The sequence below is a fragment of the Chelon labrosus genome (genome assembly GCF_963514085.1).
Source record: "Chelon labrosus genome assembly, chromosome: 1".
Classification (NCBI taxonomy): Eukaryota; Metazoa; Chordata; class Actinopteri; order Mugiliformes; family Mugilidae; genus Chelon; species Chelon labrosus.
The window spans coordinates 13,606,276-13,633,408 of record NC_140337.1 but is presented as its reverse complement, the minus strand read 5'-3'; the positions used below and the strand labels follow the sequence as shown (position 1 = coordinate 13,633,408).

At 42.3% G+C, this 27,133-nt stretch overlaps 1 protein-coding gene across 1 annotated transcript in view; it reads left to right on the top strand.

The window, feature by feature from the left end:
* The window catches only part of LOC311486633 (adhesion G protein-coupled receptor L3), a 134,601-nt gene that overhangs the window by 97,347 nt on the left and 10,121 nt on the right, over positions 1 to 27,133 (top strand). Inside the window, exons 13-19 of the mRNA XM_084542557.1 lie at positions 3,254 to 3,463; positions 5,929 to 6,149; positions 11,870 to 11,936; positions 13,757 to 13,848; positions 24,080 to 24,248; positions 24,428 to 24,553; positions 26,881 to 26,977. Coding sequence (XP_084398683.1) covers positions 3,254 to 3,463; positions 5,929 to 6,149; positions 11,870 to 11,936; positions 13,757 to 13,848; positions 24,080 to 24,248; positions 24,428 to 24,553; positions 26,881 to 26,977 — 982 coding nt within the window. The remainder of the gene's footprint in view (positions 1 to 3,253; positions 3,464 to 5,928; positions 6,150 to 11,869; positions 11,937 to 13,756; positions 13,849 to 24,079; positions 24,249 to 24,427; positions 24,554 to 26,880; positions 26,978 to 27,133) is intronic.

The following is a 27,133-nucleotide window of genomic DNA, read 5'->3' as shown; positions in this document are numbered from 1 at the left end:
ACCCAGGTGTAGATACACTCCCTGCCTCTCTCACTCTGTTTCCACAGCTTTGTCTCTTTTTCCCTCTCTTTCTCTCTCTCTCCCCCTGTTGCTGTCTCTTTCTCTCTGACCTGGCCCCCTTTCCATTTGAAGTCGAGATTGTGATGGATAGAGCCTGCAGCCACTGAACAGCTCGCTAGCCCAGGAGACCTGAGGGTCCCCTCACAATGTGCTGCGGCTAGTACCACCCACTGCATCAATACCGCTGTCATATGGCGGACTGGAAACAGACTAATGTGTCACATGCACGGCACGCCGCAGAGCCCAAACACCGGCATCTGTTGCCACCTAATGCACGGGCACCCTTCTGAAGAAACGGGGCTCAAATCAACCTTACTCTCGTGCGGGCCCGACACACGCACACAGATGTCTGCTCTATACAACATCTTGCCAGCCCTCCCTTCTACCCATCCACCCCACCAACGTATACACAACGGCTCATCAGGCAGGAAAATCAAAAGAGCGCTCTCCCCAGACTCAAGGAGCACTGCGGCTGTTATTGTACCAGAGCCTGTTAATGATCAGCATCTGTTCCTCCTCTCCGCTAGCGTTAGCCGAGCTGCCACTAAACAAGGCTTTTGTACGACACTTCATCCACCAAGTTTCCTAACTTGACTCAGGGGGTCGGGTGTGGCTGCTGCTGGGCGAACCCATGCTGAAAATACTGCTGACTGTGGTAAATGTAAAGAGGTAGACACAGAGTTCTGTTTTTCTGCTTTTCTGACTGTATGCAGATGTTTCCCTGGGTTTTGTCCTACACGTTACAACTCGGATTCATATATTATTTGCGGGAGGCTACGTCTCAGTGCCGTCTTCGATATCAAACAGCCAAACTGTACTCCGAGTCTGGCAGTTAGACACGGCGTCACCGCTCCCACTGTTAAGGGAACTTTAGCTCAGCTTTCACCTGCGCTCTCTTTAACTGCCCGTCAATGCAAATTCACTGTCTGCCGCCGCGTATCCGGAACATTCTTCTGTTTTAAAATAATGCCTGCTTGATCATCATTAGCATTCAGGCGCCGTCGTCATGTGCGACTTCCACCCCAGACAGTCTTCGACTCCCATCAGTGATGACAGGCAGTTGTAAGGAGGCTGGCAGAGTGCTTCAAAATTAACCACCCACCTTCCTTCCTTCCTTCCTTGCAGTTTTTTCCTCTTCTCTTTTTAAGTTTTTTACTTTTTCTAAATCAATGCCCAGCAGTCTTCAAAAAGAGGACAATCCCGACGGGAAATTAGGAAGTAGCTGACCAAAGTGTTTGGATGGAGTAATTATGTTTAGTTAATAAATCAAGATGTCGCTCCCTGATCCCCGTGTTTTACATATAGATGGTGTCAGTCCTGGTGTGTCTGTTCCTCTCCACTGGTTGCACAATTGTCAGATAAAGATGGTTCCTTATTCCAGATGTCAACTGCACATCTGTTTCAATGGCGCGTGCTGCCGAAGATGCTAAATCATTTCAAGCCGTGGCTCCCAGCTTTGTGTGGCAGACCTCAACACACAGTCTGAACTCAAGTAGTTAATTAACACCACCCATTACGCTACCAATAAGAATCCCCTGGTTGAGCCACTGTTTCAAGCGAACTATTTCAAATGCCTGTTCAATACTTCCAGCTACAGTTGATCTCTGCATGTTCCTTTTGGGACACAAGAATCCCTTGGTTGACTGTTTTAGATCAGGCCAAAGAGGCTCAAGTCCTCAGTTTTTATCATGTAACCTATCGCCAGTATGAGGAGGTTACTTTTAGGATGTTATAGGTTACGGATACAGAAGATGAAACGGAAAAGTACAATTAATAATGTCCCTGTTTCAGTTACTTTACAACATAATGTAACATTCGATTGCTTTTTTTTTTTTATTACCTTTCTGACAAATCACTTAAAGTGGACGATGAAGGTGAAAAGTCTAAATATGTAGCCTACTGGACTGGACATCTTGAACTCACGTAAATAACACAGTGGGCCAAGAGGAGGTTGCTCTTAGGTGACCGATTCCTCAGATTTGACATTGGACACCCTTTGATGAAAAAAAAAAATGGAAAAAACAGCTGAATTTCCACCTCAGAGAGGCATCCATGACCAACAATATGACCACCAGCACAAAACTTTAACGCATACTACCAGGAGAACTGAGCTTGTCTAGACATACAATAGAGACGGCTCCTTGTAAGCCACCCTACCCTTCATTGCACCCAATTTTTCCCCAACTGCTTTGCTGACATACGTTATACCAAAGAAAACTGCATGATAAGGCTACAACGCAAATGTGTTGTAGCTCTAAATATAAGCTTTTTACCAAAATGAATAGCAACATCATATAAATCTGACATATTTCAATGCTACTATACTGAACAGGTTGTATTTTAGCTATGTGCCACTATTACATGTAACTTAATCCTCCCCCAAAACTAGCTATCGCACATTCTCCTTAATCATCGCCAGTTTTTACAAACCCCAGTCAGCTCTAGTGTTGCTTTTGTGTTTACTTTAATGTGGTCAAGGCCTGAGAAGCCATTTTGCAGATTCTGCTGTTCCTCCCTGTATGCACTTGACTTTTATGGACCAATGTAAATTCTCTCATGTGGCGACAGCCGAGTAACGGTTTGATCCTTATCTCGCCCGTAAAGTCGCAAATGTATTCAGGCAAAGGGCTTTTATTTATTTATTTATTTATTTATTTAGAACCGGCTGTGGTGGTAAATTACTACCTGCAAAGAGAAAATGATCCAAGAGCGACAGTGAAAGTTATTGACCATGTTGTGGTTTGATTGAAGTCCTGTTGTGCTGAGCTTAGACACCTGTGGCCCCTTTGGGATGCTCACTTTGTTTCACTTTGTTGCCCGAGTAAAATGAAACAACGGGGAGGCATTTTAGATTGATTCGCTTTTACTAATTCATGATTCATACCTACCACCTGTGGCTCGTGTATAGTGGTTTATTGGAGGTATGAATGAATGCCCTTTACCCCCCAAAACAGTAATGAAAATAGAAGCTTTTGGGATTGGTTTTAGGATAAAGTAGTGGTATCATTTGTTGGTTACTTCAATGTTATTTTTACCAGTCACTGTTTTTGTCTTGTTTTATTGCTTTACAAATTCATGAATGTGACCCTTCCCTGTACCTTTTTCAAACACTAAAATGTGGTTCTACAAGACCTCACAGTCAACCAACAATTTACAGACAATTAACCACTTTCTCTCATCACTTCTGTTGCAGAACACTGATCCCATCCACGACATGCTCCTGGATGTCATCACCTGGGTCGGCATCCTCCTGTCGCTGGTCTGCCTCCTCATCAGCCTCTTCACCTTCTGCTTCTTCCGCGGCCTCCAGAGCGATCGCAACACCATCCACAAGAACCTTTGTATCAGCCTGTTCATTGCCGAGTCCCTGTTTCTGGTGGGGATCAACCGGGGCGACCAGCCGGTAAGGCAGACCGAACTAGCACAGTAAATAATCGATGAACACTGTCAAAGAGAGAAGTAGTAAAATACGTTTTTATTTTGCCCATAACAAATGAGATATAGTGTTTCTTTAGAGATGACAGTGAGTTTATTATCAGCTTTGGACAGGGGGGTTAGCTTAAGTCTTTATGCTAAGCTAAACTAAGCTAAGCTAAGCTAAAGGCTGTTACATAATCTGCAAGAAGCGTCATTCGCCGCTTGTTCTCGACACATCAATGTTGCAGAACTTTTTTCTTTTGTGGCGTCTGGCAACTATTCTGTGATTGGTCAGAAACTGGAAGTGCGCATGGTAAATGTGGAAAAGTGGAAATATTAGCGGCCACTCTGCAAAGCTCCCAGATGCTAATATTCGCAGGGTGACCGCTGATCTCTCCTTGGCATACTGTGTGTGGGTGCATGCTGAATGAACGGTCGTCACACCGACTGGCCAACATCCGAAAATAATAAGAATAGTGCCTCTCATCATCCACCTCCAGCATCTCCACAATTAGCGCGTGTGCCGTATACTGCAGTGGTAGGACCCAGTGAGGACTTCACACTTGAGTTTCTCGTGAAGCATAAATGACCTGGCCAGAACAAATTTTGTTCTTGTTCTCGCAGCCCAAGGAGCAAGAACAAGTTTCTCGCTTCTCGCAGAGTATGAAACAAGCGTAACTGCTAGCCCAAGCTACAAAAATTTTTTCGATTTATTTCCAAACTTTTCCTGTAAGAATAAAATCAATGTCTCAAATGTTGACCGAAATCTAGCAACTTTAAAAACACAAAAACTGTGTTTTTTAGTCCATGTGGGCTCTCAGGTAGTGGTGTGTCAAATAACCGGAAGCGCCTTTCCAAGTGCCCAGTTGAATCAGAACGACGTCTGCCATCTTCTCTGTGGATTTAAGATCCTAAAATGTTTTGAGAAAATATAACCTTTTGATGTCATGCTGAGCTGTGAGTGGTGGTTCCCGGTGAGTGTCAGTGGCCCCGAACTTTTTAGATTCTGCCAAGTTCAGTGAGGGGAAACTCTCCAAGAAAAATAAAAAAAAGGATCCTCTTTATTCAACAAATGCTTCTTCCCAGGTAGCCAAACAAACAAACTTGAAAGTAGACTCGCATACTCAGGTCTAGCCCACTCTTCTATTGCATGTACGCACTGGCATGAATTCCTCCGTTCACCCTCACTACCCTCTTGTCGCAGTTCATCTATTTGCAGACACAAACTAATCTGGATCAGGCTGTTCAATACACCAAACCTCCTCCTAGTACAATAATTCTAGTTCAGATGGCATTACTTTGCCGTAAGAGCTCAGCTGTGGCAGCAGGTGGAGGCGTGCTGTCACCACACAGTCATCCTCAAGTATCTGAGCTCAACACTCATGCAGTTGACAAATGTTGACTTGTTGCACGTTCACAGGTCTGCTCTGGGCTTTTTATTTATTTATTTTTTTTTATTCCACCTACAGCTTCTCACATGTTTGCTTGCCAGTCAGGTGGAGTAAACAGTTCGCTTTGCACTGCTGGGTCGCACACATTGCAGCCGATAGTCGTTGCAGTCATTTGAGTAATTTATCGTAATCGTTCTATATCTCCTACACAGTTCACAGGCTCGTATAAGTGCATGTGAATTAGGATGAATAGAAACTTTACAGAGAAAGAAATGATACGCCCTTACTTTTTAGTCCCGTGCTATGAAAACACATATATAATTTGCTCTTTAAATATCAGCATAACTGCCAGAAGTTAAAAAATCCATAGTTTAGCCTCAACTCCCTGTGAAGTTAAAGATAATGCTTTGGCCCTACACCTTTTTCCTTCCATAACGTTTTATGGGTATGATTCACAGCCCGGCTGTAAGATCACTCTCCTGGACTGCAATTAATGTCCACTCAACCTTTTAGTTATTTAATTGAACCCATTTCAGTGACAAAATACGCTAGTTATGTTCAACTGTGCCAGTAATTAGATCAATTCATGTAAGCCCTGTATCTTATCATTATTAGGGAGCGCGTGGGCGTGTGCATACATGCGAATTAGAGTGCTCATGTCTGCACGAATCTCTGTCCCTGCGTAATGCGCTCATACCTGGCCTTGCTGGAGTTCCAAATGGCTCTTGGACTGTTGACGTCGCTTCTTCATATCTCTCTTTTAATCCATGCCAGCTACAGCAAACAAGACCACATGGGCTCAGTAGCTGCAGTGTTCGTCTGCCAGTCACTGCAGGCAAACATCCAATCCTTTCAGCCAAACAAAGCTTAGCAGTGCTAATTGTCAGAAGGAAACAGAAATGGAGAGGTCAGGAAATGCTGCTCGGTTGGATGACATGTAATATTATACCCTCTAGCACGCAATTTAATCCTGCAGGAAATGCCCAGGAGTGAGATTCATGCCCTCAAATCTCTTCAAATTTCTTCCTCCCTCTTTATGTCTCTCATAAAACCTTCCCAGATTGCCTGTGCCGTGTTCGCCGCCCTGCTCCACTTCTTCTTTCTGGCGGCCTTCACGTGGATGTTCCTGGAGGGCGTGCAGCTCTACATCATGCTGGTGGAGGTGTTCGAGAGCGAGCACTCACGCCGACGCTACTTCTACCTGGTGGGCTACGGAGTGCCCGCTCTGATCGTGGCCGTTTCGGCGGCGGTGGACTACCGGAGCTATGGCACGGACCGAATGTGAGTACATGTGGAGCTAGTGTGAATAGTCTTTTCTTTCTGCGTGAAATGCTCAAAAGGTCACCCTTTGGCAACTTTTCTGAGACCCTTTCAGTACAGAGTTAGTTTGAGTCTTTTCTCTTTTATATGATAGGTATTGCTACTTCACTTCTGTCCCTTGTTATGCTGATGTTTTAGTACTAGTGCGTGTCCTTGTCTGAAACTTTCCACAAAGTAAAGACAGCTTGCCGGCCCCAAATATTTACAGAGAAAGGATTTATCTCTAAAGATTGGTGCCGTGTGTCCTTGGAGATGAGACACAGATGTGGCCTCAGTGCATTCTTTGTAGCTCGGCACTAGACCTGAGAGATATGCATTTGGGAGCAGTGTGACCCAAGTAACCTAACGTATGGATACTGTAGTACAAAGGAAGATTCCTCCGCAGTGAAAACCTAGAAAAGAATCCTGTATTTTGTCTGTCTTTTTTGTTTTTTTGTTTTTTATCACTTGTCCAATGTCAAGGAGAGCCTAACAAAGCGGTGTCAAATTGCATTAGGGGAAGCGTGGGACTCATTGAACTGAACCCAAACCAGTGACCTAAGGGATATCTTTTCCACTGGGTCACTGGTTCCTTTATCGTTTTTCCTTTGTGAGTTCCCCAACTTTTAAAAAGTAAAAATCACTGAGTATTTTGTCGGATCAGATGCTTTTACAGCAATTCCGTGTGTGTCTGCACATCTCCAACCGCAGAAAGGCCGCTAACAACTCCTCAGCCATTTGTGTTGGTTCGAGGGGCTTTAATAATATTGCAGATGACTCTCTCCGATAGCCATCGCTCATCATCAACTTTTAATGAAGCAGAAGAGTCGCTCAAGCAGAGTACATTTCCTCCATGCTGAATATGCGTTGTTTTGACAGTGAAAAACGCTTTCGTCAGGAGATAGTATTGCTGGATGAGTGTCGGGCTATTGTTGTTAATGTGCTCAACATATTGGGACACACAGATTAAAGAATGGGAATAGAAGATTTTAGGGGAGGGAGTGTGAACAAGGAGATGGTGATTGAAATAGACTGAAAGTTAAGGGAATGACACAGACTGCCTTCCTCCAGACTCTACATAAGATATCATATCCCTGCTTCTGCCTGTGAAATACAGCACAGTCTATAAGCAGCGCAATGCCACTCTTTGTTAAACCCTGATCCATTTTAGAATAATAAAGATCAACATGAGCAGGTTGCTTCAGAGACGCTTATCATAAAGGGCTCGCACACGTACGCCACTGGTAGACTTTGTAGACTGGCGGCGCAATAGTTCCCGGTGATGGATGAGGTGATAGCTGCCACCGCCTGAGCCTTGGCATCATGTGAATAATTAAAGGCTGCCACCGGTGGAACAATTATACGCAGTCGCTGAAGGATGAGGGAAGGGACAAGGCGTGACACGTGGTGAATAGCAGAAGGTGGTGGCGGTGGTGGTGGAGGGAGCACGTAGTCCTGTGCTGCAAATTGATTTTTGGTACCTTAGCAGCGCTATCGTGGGTGGTGTCACTTTGAGCGGAAATATCCAACAAGTTGCAGTGACCCAGATGCAGCGGATGACTGAAGCTATGCCGAGTGACTCATAATAACTGAGCACATAAAAGAGGCCGCAGTAGACTGAAGGTCAGCTTGCTTGTGAAGTCTCCTGTTCAAATATGACTCTCTGATCGGAGCAGGATTTCCATTAATTTGCTCGCTAGTGATGGCTCTAAATGTGCCCTTGAGCAAGGCTTTGACCCTCCTCCAGTCCACTGAGGCTGCTTAGTGGTCGGCAAAACAGGGCTGTGATCCTGTGTAATGTCTACGGCTTAATGAAAGTAATGCATCAAACCACCTGTAAAGTTAGGAGAAAGAATTAGCTCTTCGTTTCAGTAATCTGGTTTCTGATGCATCAGACTGTTTCAGTTCAGTGAATAGTTTTCTCATTCCTCGACAGACAGTTATATGTGTCCATGAGGTCTGACAAACATGTTGCAATTCCTTTCCTTTAAAACCTAAAAGCCAGCTTTCTTTGGAGTGCAATATACATCTCTTTTATTTGATATTAGCAAGAACTTTGATATCTAAAAAGTCAGGGGTGGTGGATAGCGGTTCCTGAGTTAGCATCACTGCTAGCAAACTCAATTGTTGCCATGTTTACTTGACAGGTACTGTCTCTGTGAGTTATTTTTGCAGTGCCGCCTTACAGCCCACACTAGCTGGGAGTGAGACTATGTAATCTTTTTACTATGAGGGCTACTGAGCCTTCTTCACAGTCTGGTAGCTAATTATCTGCTTTCTCGCTTGACATTCTGAAGTTTGCTTGCCGGCAGACACGCGCATAAGGCTTCATAATAAGGCTTGCTAGCTTCTCGCTGGCCTTCAGTGCCTTTGATTGTCCATGTGTTACACCTAATCCCTCAAGAGTCTATTATGTTTCAGCACTGATTTTTAAATATAAATGGACATCTGTTACATTTAAGCCCATGCCAAACAAGTTCACCAAAAGATGATTAAGCTAACCAGCCACAGGTAAAATCTCCCCGTTTTGCAGTTTGCAGGGGTTTTGAATCTTGTATCTCTGGTGACAGCCCCGCCTTGGCACACCAGTAGCATCATTCTGCAGCATTCTGCACCAATTAGTAGTGATTGTTCACCAGAGCTGAGGAGGGAAGTAGCCTACAGCAGCTAGGAGTATGCCACAGAAAGTTACTAATGTAACCAAGGTTCTTTGAGTTCAACTTCTCTGGCAGTTGCCAAGAATGAAAAAGCAAGAGGAGCAATACAGGCAGATACAGAACCATGAACCTGCTCATCAAAGCATTGCTCTATAGCGCCTCTAGTGGTCAAAATCGTCACATGGTACCTTTAACCTTCCTATTACGTTCAAACTTACTAACACCTTTTATCCTCGGGGTCCATTTGACCCCAACAAGTTAAACCTCCAGAAAATGATTATAAGTAAAAGTGTTACCCAAGTTTATGTATCAGGTACGTTTATTTGTCATTCATTCATTCATTCATTCATCTTCTATACCCGTTTAGTCCTGTTAAGGGTCACGGGGGTCTGCTGGAGCCTATCCCAGCTGTCATCGGGCGAGACGTTTATTTGTTGACTACCTAAATAGCTCTTTGAAAAAAACACATGGATCACCATAAAATCTTACTGGCTGACCTAAAATTGAAAAGAGATGTGTTTAATTGGCTTTATATTATTTCGAAGTACATATTCTTGTTATCGTGAATAATAACATATATTATATTATGTCCAGGGCCAGTGTCTGTGTCAGTGTCAGGAGCCCAAAGGCTTGCTGTAGCTACGTCTTTTGAATTATACACTGCTGCCAAGATGAGCAACCTAATGTAGGCTTGCAAGTGGGTCACACCCAAGTCTATGCAACTGTCCCCATATACTCACCTCCCCTCTAAATTTGTTATCTCAAGTATGTCAATTCTGGTCATTGGTGTTATAAAGAGGAAGATTTGATGTCTTGGACATGGCTGAGAGTATATCTGTTGGTCCTGCAACCATTTTGATGACAATAGCCGCACTAAGTCTGTTGTTCAAGTCGGGAGCTGGACCATAACATCTGTGTGTTCACTGGTGATTGAGAGACAACAGGACGGACAACACTGAGGGTCTCATTCTCAGGTTCCTCCTCAACAACGTCCTCTGTCTCGGACACATTCTCTCTGGGGCCCTAATCCTTTTTTTGCATGTTATAGTGACCTCAATATCATCCAAAACAACCATAACAAATGTTTGTTAAATGTTTTATGGAGCTAAAAATTGACCCTAAGGAACACCGATGTATACAACACGGATACAGGATATAGAAAACATATCAACGTTTTAATTTTATGTTTACCCAATTGTCCCCATTAAATTAGGAAAGGTCATTAAAGGACGTTTGAAAATTGAACATTCAATGGGGTCAATTGACCCCAAAGATAATAGGGAGTTTTAAAGGTAAAACTGTGGATTTAATGTATAGCTGCTGGCTGTTTTTTGCACTTTGCTTCACTCCTATACTTGTTCATCATTTCACTTTTATGTTTATGATCTCACAGACCAGATTAAGTTGCCTTGGCTCCAAAGATGGTATGTGTCTTCTCACTGCAGATTGATGGCACAACTGCCAGAATGCTGAGCAGAAGCTATTGGCTGCCACACGTTTACATTTTCCATTTCCTGGATTCTGTAGGAAAAGTAGTGAAAACAGTAGCACACCAGGAGGTAAAACTAGCTGTGCTCCGAAAGGCAAGCACTAGCGTGACACAAGTGGAGAGGAGGAGGTAAGGGGAGGAAGAAGAGAAATGACAGCCTGCAGCTCCTGCCGCCTACCGAGTCTTTAAATCTTTCCATGATCTGAAGAAGACGAAGAAGGCAAAAGATGAACAATGGAACCTTCGGCATAATTTATAACAGCGACGTTCGAAGCGTTCGCGCTTTGATGAACTGCCAGAGATCTGCGCGCGTTGTTCGGCTTTTGTTTGCGTTTGTTCGCTGCTTTATTTGTCCATATGTGTTTGTCTGTGTTGCCTCCTCTCATCCGTTGATAGCACTGAGGGGGTAGACATATCACATCCAAGAAATAGCAAAGGAGCACTCACTGTTGTCATTGTCACTTGGTTATACGGTAGTGTCGTATATTTAACGAAGTTGTTGGGGGACAAAAAAATGATCAGCTGTAAATACTGGTGATGCTCTTAGAAAATGGGACCATCTTTGTATCACTGGCACTCTTATCCTATGTTCTTTCTTTAGCTCAATAGTGTGTCCCCAAACATTTAAATTTTCCTTAAAATGCTGTTAAATTACAGCTAATTCTCTGCCACTTCAATTTCCCCTTTCTGTCAGCCTGAATGACAACGCCGCCGTGTGAACTGTAATTTTCCAGTGGCCAAAAATGGAGGCGTCGATCTGCTGCTGCTGCGGCGGAGATTAAAAGATTAATAATTCAACCATAGGTCATGAATCATGTTTTTCTTTTTCTTTTGCCATTTCAAAAGAGCACCGTCACCTTCCACCGCCCGCGTTTTTCTTCTGGCCCGGGTTTAGCTTTCTTCTGAGGAGAAGAGTTGACTTTCTGTGTTGTTTTGATACGGAGTCCGGGGTCTTGGGGGAGGGGGGGGTGGCGCTGTCGTTTCATTACTGACGTAATTATAGCTACGCCGGAGTCACCGCAGTTAATGCGAGCATGTGAGGCGCTTTGTGGAGTGCTTAAGGGCCGCGCGTGGCCGTGTCTGTCGGGGTCAAGGTCAATCCAATTCCTTTGGAGTGATACAGTCAGGATTCAATTGGAAACTAATTGAATCATCCATAAATTATCGCGCGTGATGGTAATTTGCCACCTTAACCCGACAAATTGAAACAGAAAAGGACTAAATTCTGGTCATCCATCCTTCGCGGTTTCAGCTCTTGCTTTGTATAGTGCACCTGTTTTGCCTATGAAGGGTCATTATTATGGTTGTCACTGACGCCAGATTCTTACCGATGGTCATAACTCTTTAAGCCACTAACTGCAATCTATTTTTTGAAGGGCCTGCTCCTCTGGGTCACTCCAGCCTCCCCACTTGATGCATGTCCTCTGAGCAGGAGTATAAATCTATGAACTCAAAATCCCTCTCTACCCCTCCTCCCGCTTTTACTTTCTCAACTCATATTCTCATCCTCCCCCTTCAAATCCCCCTCACCTCTCACTCTGTCTCTCTCATTGCAGTTGCTGGCTTCGCCTGGACACGTACTTCATTTGGAGTTTCATAGGACCGGCAACCTTGATAATTATGGTAAGCGTACCTCCCCCCTTCTCTCCCTTGTCCCCTTCTGCTCATTAACCCTACTTAGCCTGCGGGTCGTCGCTTAAATGGTCCGCAGAGATCCCTTTTTCCAGCTCCTATCTCCCTCTTCTCTCTGCCCTGTTGAGCATACACGCCACCGCCGGGCACGGAGCCGTCCAGAAAAACGAATGAGGGGTGCAGAGAATATATTGCAGTTTGTCACCCCCGCCGCAGTCACCGGCTGAGACAATTTTAGGGGGTAGTGGGGAGTGAGAGACAGAGAGAGTGAACTCTGCTCAGTATGCAGTGTTGGAAGTAATCCGCACTGCGATTATGATTGATTTTGTTCCCGTTCCAACTCGTACTCCGCTACCTTTTTTTATTTTTTTTCCCCCTCATCACCTCCTCGCAGGCAGACAGCCGTGGGCACAGATATATGCATGCGAGGAGGACGGACACACGCACTTTTTGTCCCTTTCCCAACTAGGACAGCCCTCGTTTCCTAATAAAATAACTCATTTATTGATCCAGCTGCTTTAAATCTGAGCTAAGACTGGTGTTCGTCTAAGTATTTACGCCAGTGCCAAGCTGTAAATCCCGCTTTGTCACCAGAGATGTGCTCCTAATTTTCCGAGACATCAGCCAAGATAATAAATATTAGCGATCAGGACATAAGCTTATGAATATCTCTAACATCAAGAAAGAAAAGTGACAATATGCTTGTCCAGTAGGATTATTTACTGCAAAAAAATAAATAAATAAAAAAAAAAAAACAAGATTCCAGCAGTTTTTAATGCATCTCCTACTGCCAAACATGCATAATGCACTTTCATGCTCCAGTTTAGAGTAATCATTCACAATGCATCTCTGTGTGCCTCCTGACTCACTCCATTCTCGGTTCGAATTACAAACAAGAACATCTACGATGGGGAGAGCGCCACTGGGAGTTTGATGAAGGTTTGGCCCCGGAGCTGCTTTTTTTTCACAACAGTTCAGAATTTTTATTTATTTTTTATTTTTTACTTCCTGCCTCATACTAGCTGAGTGTCACCAGTAAACAGCTGAGAAGTGAGTGAAATCCGACTAATTGCTGTAATTTCTGAGGAGTCGTTCAGAGCCGACCCCCATGCCGTGACCACAATTGACTCATTTTCTATTTTTGTGATTACCGACTCGCGGAGAAACAGAAAATAATGAGATACACCAGAGTGGGTCTGTTTAATACAAGATTCTTTTTTTTTTTCCTTTCTTTCTCATACGCAGCAAATATAAGACTATTTATTTTCTGGCTAATTGCAGAGCGTTTGGCAAAAGCACAGAGCAAAGGTTCAGCTCACTCATTTTTTTTTTTTAAGTTTTATTCTTCAGATTTTAAAAGAACAAGAACACAGAATGGGCATGTATCTCACCAGCAGGAGACAAATGCAAAAAAGGTTCTTCAAGCATTGTAAAAAAATAAAAAAATAAAATATTCAACCAATGCCAAATATTTTTATTTTATTTTTAACATAAAATGAAAGCAGCAGCAGTGGCAGTAATTCCCTGCGGTCGCCTCTAAGTGTGAATACGATGAGACAAGTGTGAATAAGTCAGAGGGAAAGGCTCCATCATACAAGTATGCAGCTGTCTTGTCTCACCGGTCCTTGTTTGGTCCGTTGTACCGCCGTGGAGGTTTCATAGGATTTTGCGCTCTGTTTGGCAAAGTGGGAAACCGAGTCTGGCTGCGGTGTTCCAGCTTTGTGCTACAAAGTGCCCTGATTTAAAATGGATGGAGGCGAAACAGGAAACACGAGCGCGCTTCATCCCTGTCTCTCTTCTCTTTCCTCCAGCTCAACGTGATCTTCCTGGGCATCGCTCTCTATAAGATGTTCCACCACACGGCCATCTTGAAACCGGACTCCGGTTGCCTGGACAACATCAAGTAAGAGCACTCGGATCATGTCCATTAAAGCCGCCCAGAAATAGCCCTGCTCGTGACGTCTCGCTTCAGAAGGGTCAAATGTTTTTCGATATGAACACGGTGGGCTCGCTTCACTGTATCCACTAAGCCTCAGTTTGAGTCAACACTGTTTCCTTTGGTTAAATTGACCCCTGGTTAAAGAGCAACTTTTAGATGATACTCTATATTCTGGAGTCTGTTTCCAAGCAACTCACCCTGTCTTTGATATTTCTAAACCTTATTAAAAGCACTTAAGGTTGTGAACACCCAACCCAGGAGTCCTGGAGTCTGAGCCTGCGAGGTAAGCACCTCCCATTATGCTGAAAGGTTGGGTCACGCCGGGTTAAAATCAAACAGGTATTCTGTTGCGTCTCCATCATTATCTGAAAAGCACTGTTGTCTGCACAGGAAAAGGCCAGGAGACAATCTGACAGACCTGACCCGGTGTTATCTTGGTGTCAACATGCCCCTGATGAATATTCATTTTGCGCGTGTGTGAGATTCGGTCTGTTTATCTGCCCATGCCTGGCTGCTTTCAGATAATATGAAAGCTCGAGGGACAATAAAGACTATTACTCAGGTGCAAACTTTCTTTGCCAGTAGAAGATGGAAATTATTTGCCATACGTTCACTCCACGGGTGGAATTAATGTCAAGTTTCAGCTGGTGAAAAGTTGCTATTGGACTCTCAGATAAAATAACTACTGTAGGCAAAATATAATTGGAAAATGTTTGTGTACAATCAGTAAAGGTTTATATTGTGGAGTAGTTACAAAATCCTCCAGTTGAAAATTACACTTGCAAGCCATGAGAGTGAACGAAAACAGTAAAGTTTTTGGGGTTTAACCTCTAGAACCTGAGCGTCCTGGTAGTCGGGGCAGCTGCGCATACAGATGGTCCCCAAGATGTGCCAAAAAAGCCAATTTGGGGAGCTTACCCAAACAGGCCTCATCTAAAATCTCTCTAGAACTTCTCTGCTTCACTTTATTAGCATCAGTCTTAGTACAGGTAATGTTCCTGTCTTCCATCCTCTTTTATTCCTCCCCAGTAACAGATAGTCAGAGTCTCACACCTCTGCAGTACACTTAGAAGAGCTACCTTTATAATGAGACAAAAAATTATACAAATAGACCCTGTGGCTGCTCAGATGTACTCTATTTAATTTGGGCATATCATTATCGGGCAGGAATCGGAGAAAGAGGTTTAAAGAGGTTAAAACCAGAACAATGATGAGGCGCGCAGACAGCTCTGGGTGCGGATACTATGGCTTTTAATTAGTCTCAAATCCCATGCAGATTAAAACCCGGAGCGTGAGCGTGATACAAGGACACAGAACGGTGTCCTCAGGCGGAAACCATCTGCTCCGTGTGCACGAATACGGGCCCCGCTAGCGATGCGGGCGGGGTCAGCTCGCCCTGCCCCGCCCCGCGCGCTCACATCTGGGCAGCTCCAGCACACGCGTCAAGTTGAATTTGAAGACTTTGAGCGGTGGGATAGTGCCTGACTTCTCTAGTTTGATGGGTCGATTTCAACACCCACGGACGCGGCCTGTCTCTTAACCTGTGAACCACTTTTTGTCGAGGGGAGCGGCGTGAACAATGTCAACTTGAACAATGTTGAGCAGTTGCTTGCTACATTTCTGCACCAGGGGTAGCGATTTGACTATTTAACCACCAAACGTCACACTAGTATAATCAAAGGAGGACACACACACACTTTCTGTGTCTTTTCCTACTTGGACTGTCCTCTTTTTTGGGGTAAAATAGTCCAACTCCTTTTAATCTGATGTCAGATTAAGTACTACCGATCAAATCTGTTCCAAGACGCCAATCCTTCATCATGATACAACATTTGGTCAGTAAATCAACTACATACGTAATACATATATGTAATACATGCATTGTTGGCTGCGCTCTAACCTCCGGCATCTCTGACCCTAATCCTTACGACCACCATGACCACACAGCAGTGTCTGGTTTTACCCTAGCAACTGACAGCACCAACCTACGCACACTAATAAGAACATACGAGTCCAGAAACGAAAACAAACCACAGACAAAATATACACAAGCGCCCTGGAGCCTGAAGCATGCCTGCATAATGGTGTGTTGCTTAATTGCTTGAGGCTACGCTGGCTTGAGGCAATGATAAATTGCTTCGTCTTGTTTTAACACCATGTTGACATTGTTACTATTGTGGCACGCTTGTTTTACACTGTAGTAATGTGCTATAATGAGGAAATATAGGAGCAGTAATTTTATGACAGTGACATGAACGGGCATCTCGAACAACAACAAGAAAAAAAAAATCCTTGTTATAATGAGAAACTGCTGATTTTTCTTTTCTTTCTTTTTGTCCTAGTGTCAGCAATACATTGTGTTACCTTATAAACAATCCACAAAGGATTTAGGGGAGATAATATGTCTGTGTGGGATAATAATAATAATAATAAAAAAAAAAAAAAAAGAAAACAGAAGAGCGGTGAGAGCCAATAAAATCAGTATCAGTGTGGGTTGTAAAACTAAAACATTTGGCTGAAAGACACTAAAACGTAAGCCATTCCACATTCAAGGTGGAAGGTTATGAGATCTGTTCCTCCTTGATTAGTGCATCTCTACATTTTACTGTACATGTGTGCTGCTTCGGTTACACTTCTGAAAGTGTCTTACACAAAAAAACATGGTTTTCAAAAGTTGTCTTTACGCGTCCCTTTCCTCTGTAGCATGATGCAGCATTTTCACCCATTGTCTTTGACGTAAGCTCCAGCTACCTGGTGTCAGGACAGGCTCTTTCCACAGATGGTGTAAAGTTGTTTTGCTGCCTGTTTGCTGTGATGGATAAGGGTCTGTGCTCTGTTTTTTTTGCTGTCTGCCTACCTTTTTTTTTTTTTTTTTTTCTCCAAGCCACTCTGGACACATTAGTCTGCTTTATGTCCAGACGTTGGGGCTGTTTTTTGTGTGGCATCACATCACCGGTTATGTCTCAGCACAGTGGCCCCTGTCTGGCCCCAGCTCCTCCCCGCCAAGTGATACATAACAAAAAAAACTATCTCCGGCGAGCCTGATATAGCATGCTTTGGTTACGCCGTGTCAGACCATAGTGTTCCAATGTGTTTCTCACTGCGGGATGTTCAGGCGACGACCCACACAGTTTCTTAGAGACGCTTCTGAGCAATGCCAAATTGAGACCTGTGCAGACACCGCAGTCACCTCAAGAAGGCGCGTGGGAGGAGGGCACCGTTTAAAGACGTTGAGCTTTTACTCGTTGTGTAGATTTTGTGAAACGCAGAAGTTGCTGGTACTTATGCTATCCCACAGTTGCATCAGCTCTCCTTAGGTTCAAGCTTAGGCCTAGATATTACATTGCATTGCACAGATTTACACAGTATTAATATAACATGGGTTGCACCACACAACCTATTGCAGTTCTTGCATTTATGGACGTATTGTATAATTAATAGACAAATATGGGGTTTGATTGCTAATTTATATTCCATGTAAAGTGATACGTGGTGGGAATATGGAATAAGGTTGACATAGGTGACCTGAACTTTGGTAGAAGGATTTTTAATCGTGGCGTGAAGTGGATTATTTGCACCAAACTACTAAAATAATGTCAGCTATGATTTCTTATGTACATACACAATCCTACATTTACAAAGGATTGGGTTTTTAATGTGCACTGGTAAAACTATGCCAGTCCATGAATTCCTTAGTTTGGACGTTGCTACGTTCAGGCTGCATTCAGTGACGCAGAATTAAGGCTCTTAATTCATTCAAACATTCATTCTGCAGTGTTTTAATGAGGTCGCTATACTTTACTACCATGTTAATCATATGTTAATCTGTTCTTGACACCTTGTGCAGTGTCTGCATGGTGAAAGCAAATCAGTGCTGCTTCAAGTATTCATGTATTGTCTTTTCGAGTGTGTGTCTGTGTTTAAATATATCACTTTTAAACATGACACAACAGAAATGTATAACACCTTCCTATATCTTTCCTATGTATGCAATATCTGGTCTCCTGACAGAAACATGCTTTGACTAGAGATGCATGTTCACACTGAGACGTACAGTATGTTTATGTGCAAATAAATGGGCTTGTGTGCTGTGGTTCAGACCTCTGACATTATATAAAGATGGACGAACCTTCCGTAACAATGAATATTGGAGGAATAGGATCCCTCAAGAGTGTTTTTTAAGCTCAGCGTGGTGGCACGGCCGTCGCCATCTTGGAAGTGCTTGACTCCGACAGCCACTGTAGCCAGCCTCAAGTGGCTGCCGGAGGAACTGCACCCCTTGATGGTTGCTGACCACCGGCAGGTAGAAGTATCCACAAATTTCCACCTTCGGAGGTTGGATTTGCAGTGGAATTTTTATCTGGACTAGGTTTCGGGTCCCTCGTGGTCCCAGAGGTTGCGCCTCTTGGTTGTGCTAAGAGACACCAATGTGCTCACATTATGAATTCCTTGACATATTCATGCATATGTTTTTCTTATGCATAGATTCACACTAAGACATCAAGTGTACGTGCAAATAAATGCACAGAGCCAGTTTGAACCACGCACGCATGTAATCATATGTTTCAAACACTGGCAGCAATACAGGCAAACCACCTGCAGCCCACACAGACTCCCCTCTGTTTTTCTCTCTAGCTTACATACGCACAAACTCGGTCTGGAAATAGATTGCTTAGCAGTGTACTTTGATACAGCTTCAGACGACGACTGCTGCTCGCTTTTTCTTGAATAAAATTGAGTAATTCCCTTTTGTTAGACTGTTGGGTTTTTGGTTTCACATTCTTCACGGCCATTTATGTATGTTGTCTTTCGTACTGCAGGGTACACCGTGTACTTCGTTCTGCAGAAAAAAAAAGAGAAATATTGACTGCTTGGGCTTTCAGTGTCATGTGATTTATAACTCTGCACCCACCTAACTGTACCAAACAATTGACCTCCAGACCCCGAGCCTTACTGCCTTCAAAACAGCCAGCTGTGTCTCAGATAGCCACTGAAAAAAGGGGCTTAATCTGCACCGCTTTTGTCAGCCCTCATTCATCTGATGTGCTTTTTGCGCTGTCACTGAACACGCACTTGCGCCAACGCAATCAGGGAAACAATTGCAACACCTTTGTGTTTCTCTCAACACTTCAGTTCTCAAAGGCAGATATATGGTTGTGCAGTTTGGTGTAGCAGTCAGTTCATTTTATCACAAAATGGACTCTAAACATGTAGTTGATCTTTACAGACCATTATTTCTTTAGCTTCGCCTCAGTATGACTTATCAAGGTGAACTGGTTTGATGATCACAACAGTACTGGGTAATTAAGTCAATTTAACTCAGTTTAATGAGGTGTGTCTCCTTTTGTTTCATCTTCTGGTTCCTCTTTACAGTTTGATGTCCCATTTTCTGTTCAGATTTCATCATTCTGCCTTGTTTTAATATGAATGTTTCATCTCTCTTTCGCTGTGCATCTCTCTCTCTCTCCCTCTCTCCCTGAGTTTCCTCTTTTGATTAGCACTCGCTTCCTGCCTTTTTATCTTATGCTGTGTTTATCTTTAACATCTTTCCGTTTTTCATCTTCCATCTTTTTTTTTCTCCCCCCCCACCCCCTTCATTTTAGCTACCGTTATTATGATGGATGTGTTATTGTAGAATGGCACTGGTAAGATGCAACATTTCTCAGTAGAGGGTGTAGAGTAGAATTGATATTGTGTTTGATGTGTTTTTTCCCTCCTCACCCTGTAATGGAGACAGCGTCTGCCACTGCCCTGTGATTCATGGATTGCAACATGACTTTTGCACTATTGGGACTCTGATTTCCAAACCGGCTTCTGAATACAGAATATTTGTAACAAGATGTTGAACATTTTTAGGTGTGAATTCTGTATCAGGGTAGATTCCTCCCGGTGCAGATGAGAAACTTCAACTGAAACATGCTAATTCTGCGACGTGAGAGATAAAAATGTCTCCAAAACCTTTGTGCTACTGATGTCTCAAACACTTTGAGGTGATTAGCATTTTAAGCATACCTTTAGTTAAATAATTAACACCCTGTTGGGCTGATCGCAGCTCCTCTCTTCCCTGAAATAGCCTTTGAAACGACTTTATGCAGATTTAAAACAGGCTGAATTGACCAATTGCCGTCTCATACATAAATGATATGTGACATTGCCGTGAATGGCACCTCCGCAAATTAAGTCATTTGGAGAGAAATAGGTAATTTGACGCCACAGTCTGAAGTAGTCCTCGGCTTTAAAACTGCTCATTTTTGGCGTTTCTTCTGCACAATTAGCACAATAAAGCTTTTTCGGTTGAAAGCAGACTGCTGCAGTCCTCAGGAGCAGATAGTATATCTATAGTATAGAGCAGAGCCATTCAGCTGGATCTTTTGTGACAAGCCCAGACGAACTTAAAGGGATGGTTAGGTTTCTTTGAAGTAGGGTTGTATGAGGTTCTTATCCATGGTCGTTGAAAAAGCCTACAGAAGATGGTGTTTGGTGTTTGCAGAGGAGTATCTGCATAGAAACTGAGGAAATCAAGCAAACGTACAGGGTCAGCAGCAAAATGTATTTTAATCACGCAAAACAATCAATACCAGTCTAAATGTAAGTCCCTTCAACTTAGAGATGCTATATTTGACTTTCTAAAGTTTGTTTATAATACTAATTTTATTAGAATTAATCCCTGCCAACACAAATTGCTTTGCCAAATATACTTTCCATATACTGTTTTGAGCATAACGATGCCAAGAACATGAGAGGATCAGTAAGCGATATTGTATTGGTAGCTTTCAGGCAGCTGCCCCGCAACATAAAACTCAACTCAAATGCAACCCTCCTCATTTGTAAGTGAGCTGTTATCCTCTTCAGTGACTGCTACGCCGTCTCAGAAGTTTTGCCTCAAGGCCCCTAGCGCGCAGCCCTCGAAATCATCTTCAAATTTTTATCTGATAACTCCAGAAGAAGATAAGCCGTGTGCCGATATGAGCCGTAGCCTCTTCATATCCTGTCCTCTCTGATGCATTTCTTATGACCTCTTGCATCTCTGTCATCGGCCATCCTTTGAAGAAAACTGGAACTAGTTAGAGGACAATATTTAGTTCTTTCCGTGCCCACTGCTTGTGTTTCTGTGTCCAATCTGAGGGCAATCGCCTTGATGAAGTACCTCTCCCACCAGGTCATTAAGACAGCCCTGGGAAAATTATGTTTAATGGTTGCCCGGGTGAATTCATAAATCATTTATTTTGCCGCACACCTGGCCCATTTATAAAAGCTTAAATGCGAAGGTCTGCCAGCATTTATGAGGGGAGCTAGATACTTCTGTGAACCGATATAATTATGGCTAGCATCTGTAAATCCCTAACAAGTCTTTTCCCAAAATATCTGGATGTCTAGTCTATGTGTTTGTATGTGGATGCTGTGACTGTAGCCCTGTAATCTTCTGCCAAAGTAAACCATCTTCCTTCTTTGTTTGTTGTTTCCCCTCTTCATGTCTAAATTTGGACGTTGTATTTATGTTGATACACATTTTGGATTTACACCTCTACATCGATTCGTTGTGTGATATGATTTTTTTCTGCCTGCTTTCTTTTTTTTTTTTGTTTCGTTCTTTTCATCTGCTCAGCTATCAGGATTATGAACCCGAGATCAAGTAAGACAAAACTAGAAGGGCTCTTTTCCCATAATGCCATCTTTCATTTACTCCTCCATATGAACAAATCAGCACCCAAATCCATCTGGCTGCCTTTCTGACTCATTAACGTGATTTATAGTGGAGCACTCAGTCATGTTGAAGGCCACATTAGTGTGCGCACACACTCCTCTGGTCTTATATATACATAGCCTACGGATGTCACAAGCAGGATTCGTTTTAAATGGCACCTGTAACTTCACAGTGCACTGTATAGAAATATTAGTATTGTAAAGGAGGTACACCACTAACATTTTTATACTTTTTAATCTGTATCCAGTTTTAGAGAGAAACTATTTGCTAAAACTGATTGACTGTTAAAGGGATAAATTGCAAAATAAAGTGCTAAAAATAACTGATTGCTAGCATAATAAAAATAATTGTCCAACAGTTAAATGGTTAAAACAGGTGGCTAAAATTGATTAAGAAATTGTTGATACAGCTTTAGTTAGCTTAACGCTTAGTTAAAACAAAATGTTGATAGCTAAATAAACACAATCATTAAATGGTTGAAATACTGTAACTAGCAATAAATACAGATGAGCAGTATAAATAGTATATATTAATGGATTAAATGGTCAAAACACATAACTGTAAGTAACGAATAAGCAGCTAGTGCAGTTGGATAATGAATACAATGACTAGAAGAATTTACTAAATGTAACTTATAGCTAGCAAAATGTAATCATTGAATGGTTGAAATAATTTGCTTAAAGTATTGGATAAACAGTAGGAATAGCAGAAATATATGGATAAATGGTAGATATAGCTAACCAAAAATAGCTATGTGGTTAGAGACAATTTATTAAAAATGTTTGCTTATAAGCAATTAAATAGTTGAACATAACTAGCTAAAAGCGATGAATAAACAGTAGAAATAGTTCAGATTTATGAATAAATGGTTGATAAAGCTAGCTTAAAAATAGCAGATAGCTACTTAGAGACAGTTTGTTTAAAATGCTTGATTGCTAGCTAAACATAGGCAAAAACTAAATAGTTGAAATAGCTATTAGCAACGGATAAACCGTAGAAATAGCTAAAATTAATAGCTAGCTAAAAGTAGTGTGTATATATAGTTAGAAACAATAGAAATAGCTTAACTTTATGGTTAAATGATCAAAATAGCCACCTGAGAGTAGTGCATATATAGTTGAGATTTGCTTAAATTAATGATAACTAGCTAAAAGTAATAAGAATAAAAGATGAAAATTAATGGATAAATGGTTGATATCGTATCCTAAAGGTAGTGGACATATGGTTAGAAACAACTAGCCAAAACAACGGATAAACAGTAAATAGCTCAAATTAATGGATAAATGGTTGATATAGTGAGATAGAAGTACTGGATTTATTGTTTAAACTATTTGCTTAAAGTGATGATAGCTAACTAAGTGATCATTAAATGGTTAAAGGTATACATCAGGTTGTGTATACCTGGAAAAGCAGATTGTTTACCAGATAAAGTAATATTTCTGGGTATGTACTTGCAGCATCCAAGAATTTTTCCATCAGTTTTTTTATTTTATTTTTCTGCAATATTCAGAGAACAGTCGCTCATGGTCATGCACAAAGATAAATGAGGTTGAACGATTGTGTACATCATAATAAAATCTCTTCTAATTTGTGGAATCAACATGGAAGCTAGACTCCTGATATAACCAAGGACTGCTGCACAAGAGCAAAGTTCTTTGATATTATTTTAGACTGTCTGATACTGTTTGCACGATATTTAATCACCTGATTATTCTACTGTGGATAATTGAGCTTTGACAATGTGTGCCATTTAAACAAGAGGCTGCAGAGGGGCAACATAGCTGCCTCCCTCGGATGATTGTATGAATGGATCAGCTCAGAGGGAAGGTCTTGTGCATCTTTCCTCGCACTTGTTGGCCGTTGTGGATGACAGATTCAGACGAGAAGCAGATATTAATCTTGACTTCGCCTCACCCACTCCGGCACACCAAAATACCAAAAGGGTGCAGGTGAAGGAAAAAAAAAAAAAGCCACTTCTCTACACAGTGCTCCATCTCAAAGATAGAGCCCTTCATTTTTAATAGACTCTGTATTCTCAAGGGTATTTATCTCCGGTACACCTTTAGCTTGAGTGAGAATTTACAAGACTCCAATCTGAAAGCCTCAGGCAATAGAATACAACATGTAAAATACAGTGTTTGTTAGTCTCTCATGTGTAAAGATTAGTACATATTTAAATCCGCTTTTTCATGATCATCTAAGGCTTTTCAAATACTCAAACTGAGAAAATAAAGATTAACTCCATTGTCATTTATCACAAGTTTCCTTTCCCTATTCATTTGTTTGTTTTTTCATTTTCTCCCTCTCATATAATAGAACAAATTCTATTATTAATTGTGGATTAAGTGATGCCTTGAACAGGTCCCCTTTTCATATTTTTACACCCTTAGTATTTTGGTACATATTACAGCTTCTTCTATGGTCCAAACTGGTTATTGAAAACACCTTGTACACAGTGTCTTTTGTCAAATAGCTTGTATGTCTTTACAGGTCATGGGTGATTGGGGCCATTGCCTTGCTATGTCTGCTGGGCCTGACCTGGGCCTTCGGCTTGATGTACGTCAACGAGAGCACGGTGGTCATGGCCTACCTCTTCACCATCTTCAACTCCCTGCAGGGAATGTTCATCTTCATCTTCCACTGTGTGCTGCAGAAGAAGGTACAGATCTATTCTTAAGGCCTAGACATTAGAAATAGTGCAGCGTCACATCAGGTGACTGCACATATAACTGAGAGTGAATTTTATTTTGAACATGCTGGACAAGCATTTCCAAATGTGGCAAGTGTGAAATGTCGGTTTGCATGCGCTGTACTTGTATTGGCTTTTATTTCATGCAGGTGCGTAAGGAGTACGGGAAATGTCTGCGCACCCACTGCTGCAGTGGCAAAAGTGTGGACAGCTCCATCGGCTCTGGGAAGGGCACCGCCTCCCGCGCTCCAGGACGTTACTCTACAGGGTCACAGGTTGAAGGACATTTTTTTTTTTTAACCCGCTTAAGTTATGTTTGCACATGCTTTCCTGCTGCACAGCGTGTCTAGAGGCAGGACTTGAACCTAGGTGATAGACAGATTAACTCCACCTTGGAGAAGCAAGAAGAAAAGATTTCCCTTTTAATAAAGACTTTATAAGTATGCATGACAGCTTTCAAAGCCGTACAGCATATGTTTGGATGTGATAGCAAGAAATGTAGCAGGTCTTGGCTGAACATTGGTACAGTGACAGTGACGGAAACCAAATATTGTCTCTAGCTTCGTAAGGAATTTCTTCAAGCTAAAAACAAATTCCAATCTGACTGCCAAACTATGTGAATTCTGCAAGTGTCTTCTTGTAAAGTCAATTGTTAATGGATTCCTCCCACATTGACATGGAGTATAGGATGAATTGGCATGATACGCCATAATTGAACATCATATTCATATTCCAAAGAGTGCGATTTCCTTCCAGTGTTCAATTATAAATAGTCCTTAGAGTAAAGCATGCAGTGGCAACCCACGGTACAAGCTGGATTCTGCATACAGATCAAAGCATTTAATTATACACAGTGCTTCGACAAGATGGCTCTAACCTCGTGCTCAGTTGCTTTATATGAGCGAGACAGAAATGGAAACACTCAGAAAGATGTGGTTGTTTATTGCTAACTCTGAGCCTTCTAAATGAATGCGTAATCAGCAAAGTACATTCTCACCCGTCGGCCACGGCTGGTTCAAGTTTTTATCTGTTCAAAAAAAAAAAAAAAAACAGCCGCGTCATTTTCAGCCCATCTGTGTCCTCGGTTCCAGGGACAGCTCAATGTACAATATGTTAATGAGATCGGCTGTGTCAGAAAATGTTGCCGTTAAAATATATGAGCTTCGTGTCACGGAAGTCAATTCATGACATAAAAAAAAATAATAAAAAGTGCTTTTAGCTTTTATGAATAAAAAAAAAACAAAAAAAAAAAACATGTTCTCAGTCTAAATGTCAACCACAAATGGAGAATTTCATGAAGAGATTAGGTGAGGTGCCGTGACAGTCGCTCCATTTTTAGTTAATGGTGATGGCAGTGACTTAATTAAGATGAAACCTGTCTGAGGCGTTGAAGGCACGCGGAGAAAAACACAGTCTTAAAAGCAGCACTTCGTTTGCAGCTCTCCTGTCATTCCGGGGCTATTATATATTTGCATATCGCTGGCGATATCTTGCTTTTTACGCCGGTGTAAAGATGATTTCTGAATGCAGTGTCAGGGGTCAGAACCAGCCTTCCATAATGGAGACTAATTTTATGAGTTCTGCCCGTTGTTTTCACCAGTTATGATAATCCTGCTTTCACAAGTAATGGCTGTGATATGAGGATGGAAATAGAAAGAACCGCGAGTGATCTGACAGGTTGTAATGAAAGAAAAAAAAAGCCACATTACTCTATTAATTTGCTGGAAACAAGTGCGTCTAAAATCTTACTAATATCCCTCATTGCACAAGAAAACTGTACGAACATAAGATGACCTAAGTACAGTTAAGTCATCAAAATGAGCGAGTGCTATTTAATTAAAAGATTGCAGGTGACCCCATCGATTAGGCAGATTTATAGGGCTAGGACCCTGTAACAAGCGTCCGGTCAGAGATCCCCCTGGGAGCTGTAGACGGAACCTTGACATTGTTGTTGATCCGGTAGTCCAGGAGGGGGGGTGAAGCAATGAAGAGGCACAGACTGCAATAAAAGCAGGCAGATAAAACAGGTGGGGCTGTTAAGCTGAGATGATGAGTGGATAACTGGAAGTCCGACAGATAAATCCAAAGGAAATCAATGGATAATTTCCTCCAGATGAGCCTTGCTTAAACCCGTGTGATGCTGTACTCCTGCATTTCAACCGTTAGCTTGGTCAACGTTTAACGCGCTATTTTGTTCTCAACTTCATCAAACCTTGTATATTTTGAATGGAAAAACCCTTCCGCCAAGCCTCTCCGGCACAGGATATATTCAGACCCTAAGCTTGTGCAACAGCCCGTGGGACTCTCTCATAATTAACCAGGATGAACCCTCTTGAATTGAGCCTTTGCAACTCAAGACACTGATTCAGAAAGCTTGACTGATGACTTTATTATTGACTGCACCTATCCCAGCACTCATCTTTAATTGGAGGCCATCCCCACGGCTGATGCGTCTCATGGTTTAAATACCAGATTCAAAAAGATGACAGTTTGAGGCTTTATTGTGTTCAATGATGCCGCTGATGTCTGGGTGATGATGCCGCTTTTTATATTGCATTACTGACAGTGACATGTGTTCTGGCATGCCTGTTTGTCTCCGCAGAGCCGCATCCGTCGAATGTGGAACGACACAGTCCGAAAACAGTCCGAGTCCTCCTTCATGACTGGCGACATCAACAGCTCAGCGTCACTCAACAGAGGTACTTGGTCCTGCTGCATACCGTGTTTTCAGGAATGACTGGTCGATTAGGTGGTCTTCACCTCAAACTGTATGGCTCTAGCGAGAAGCTTTTTTTTTTGTTTTTTTTTTTCACAAAAGTGTTTTCTTAAATTGCTCTTGTAATTGCTTTCCTCTC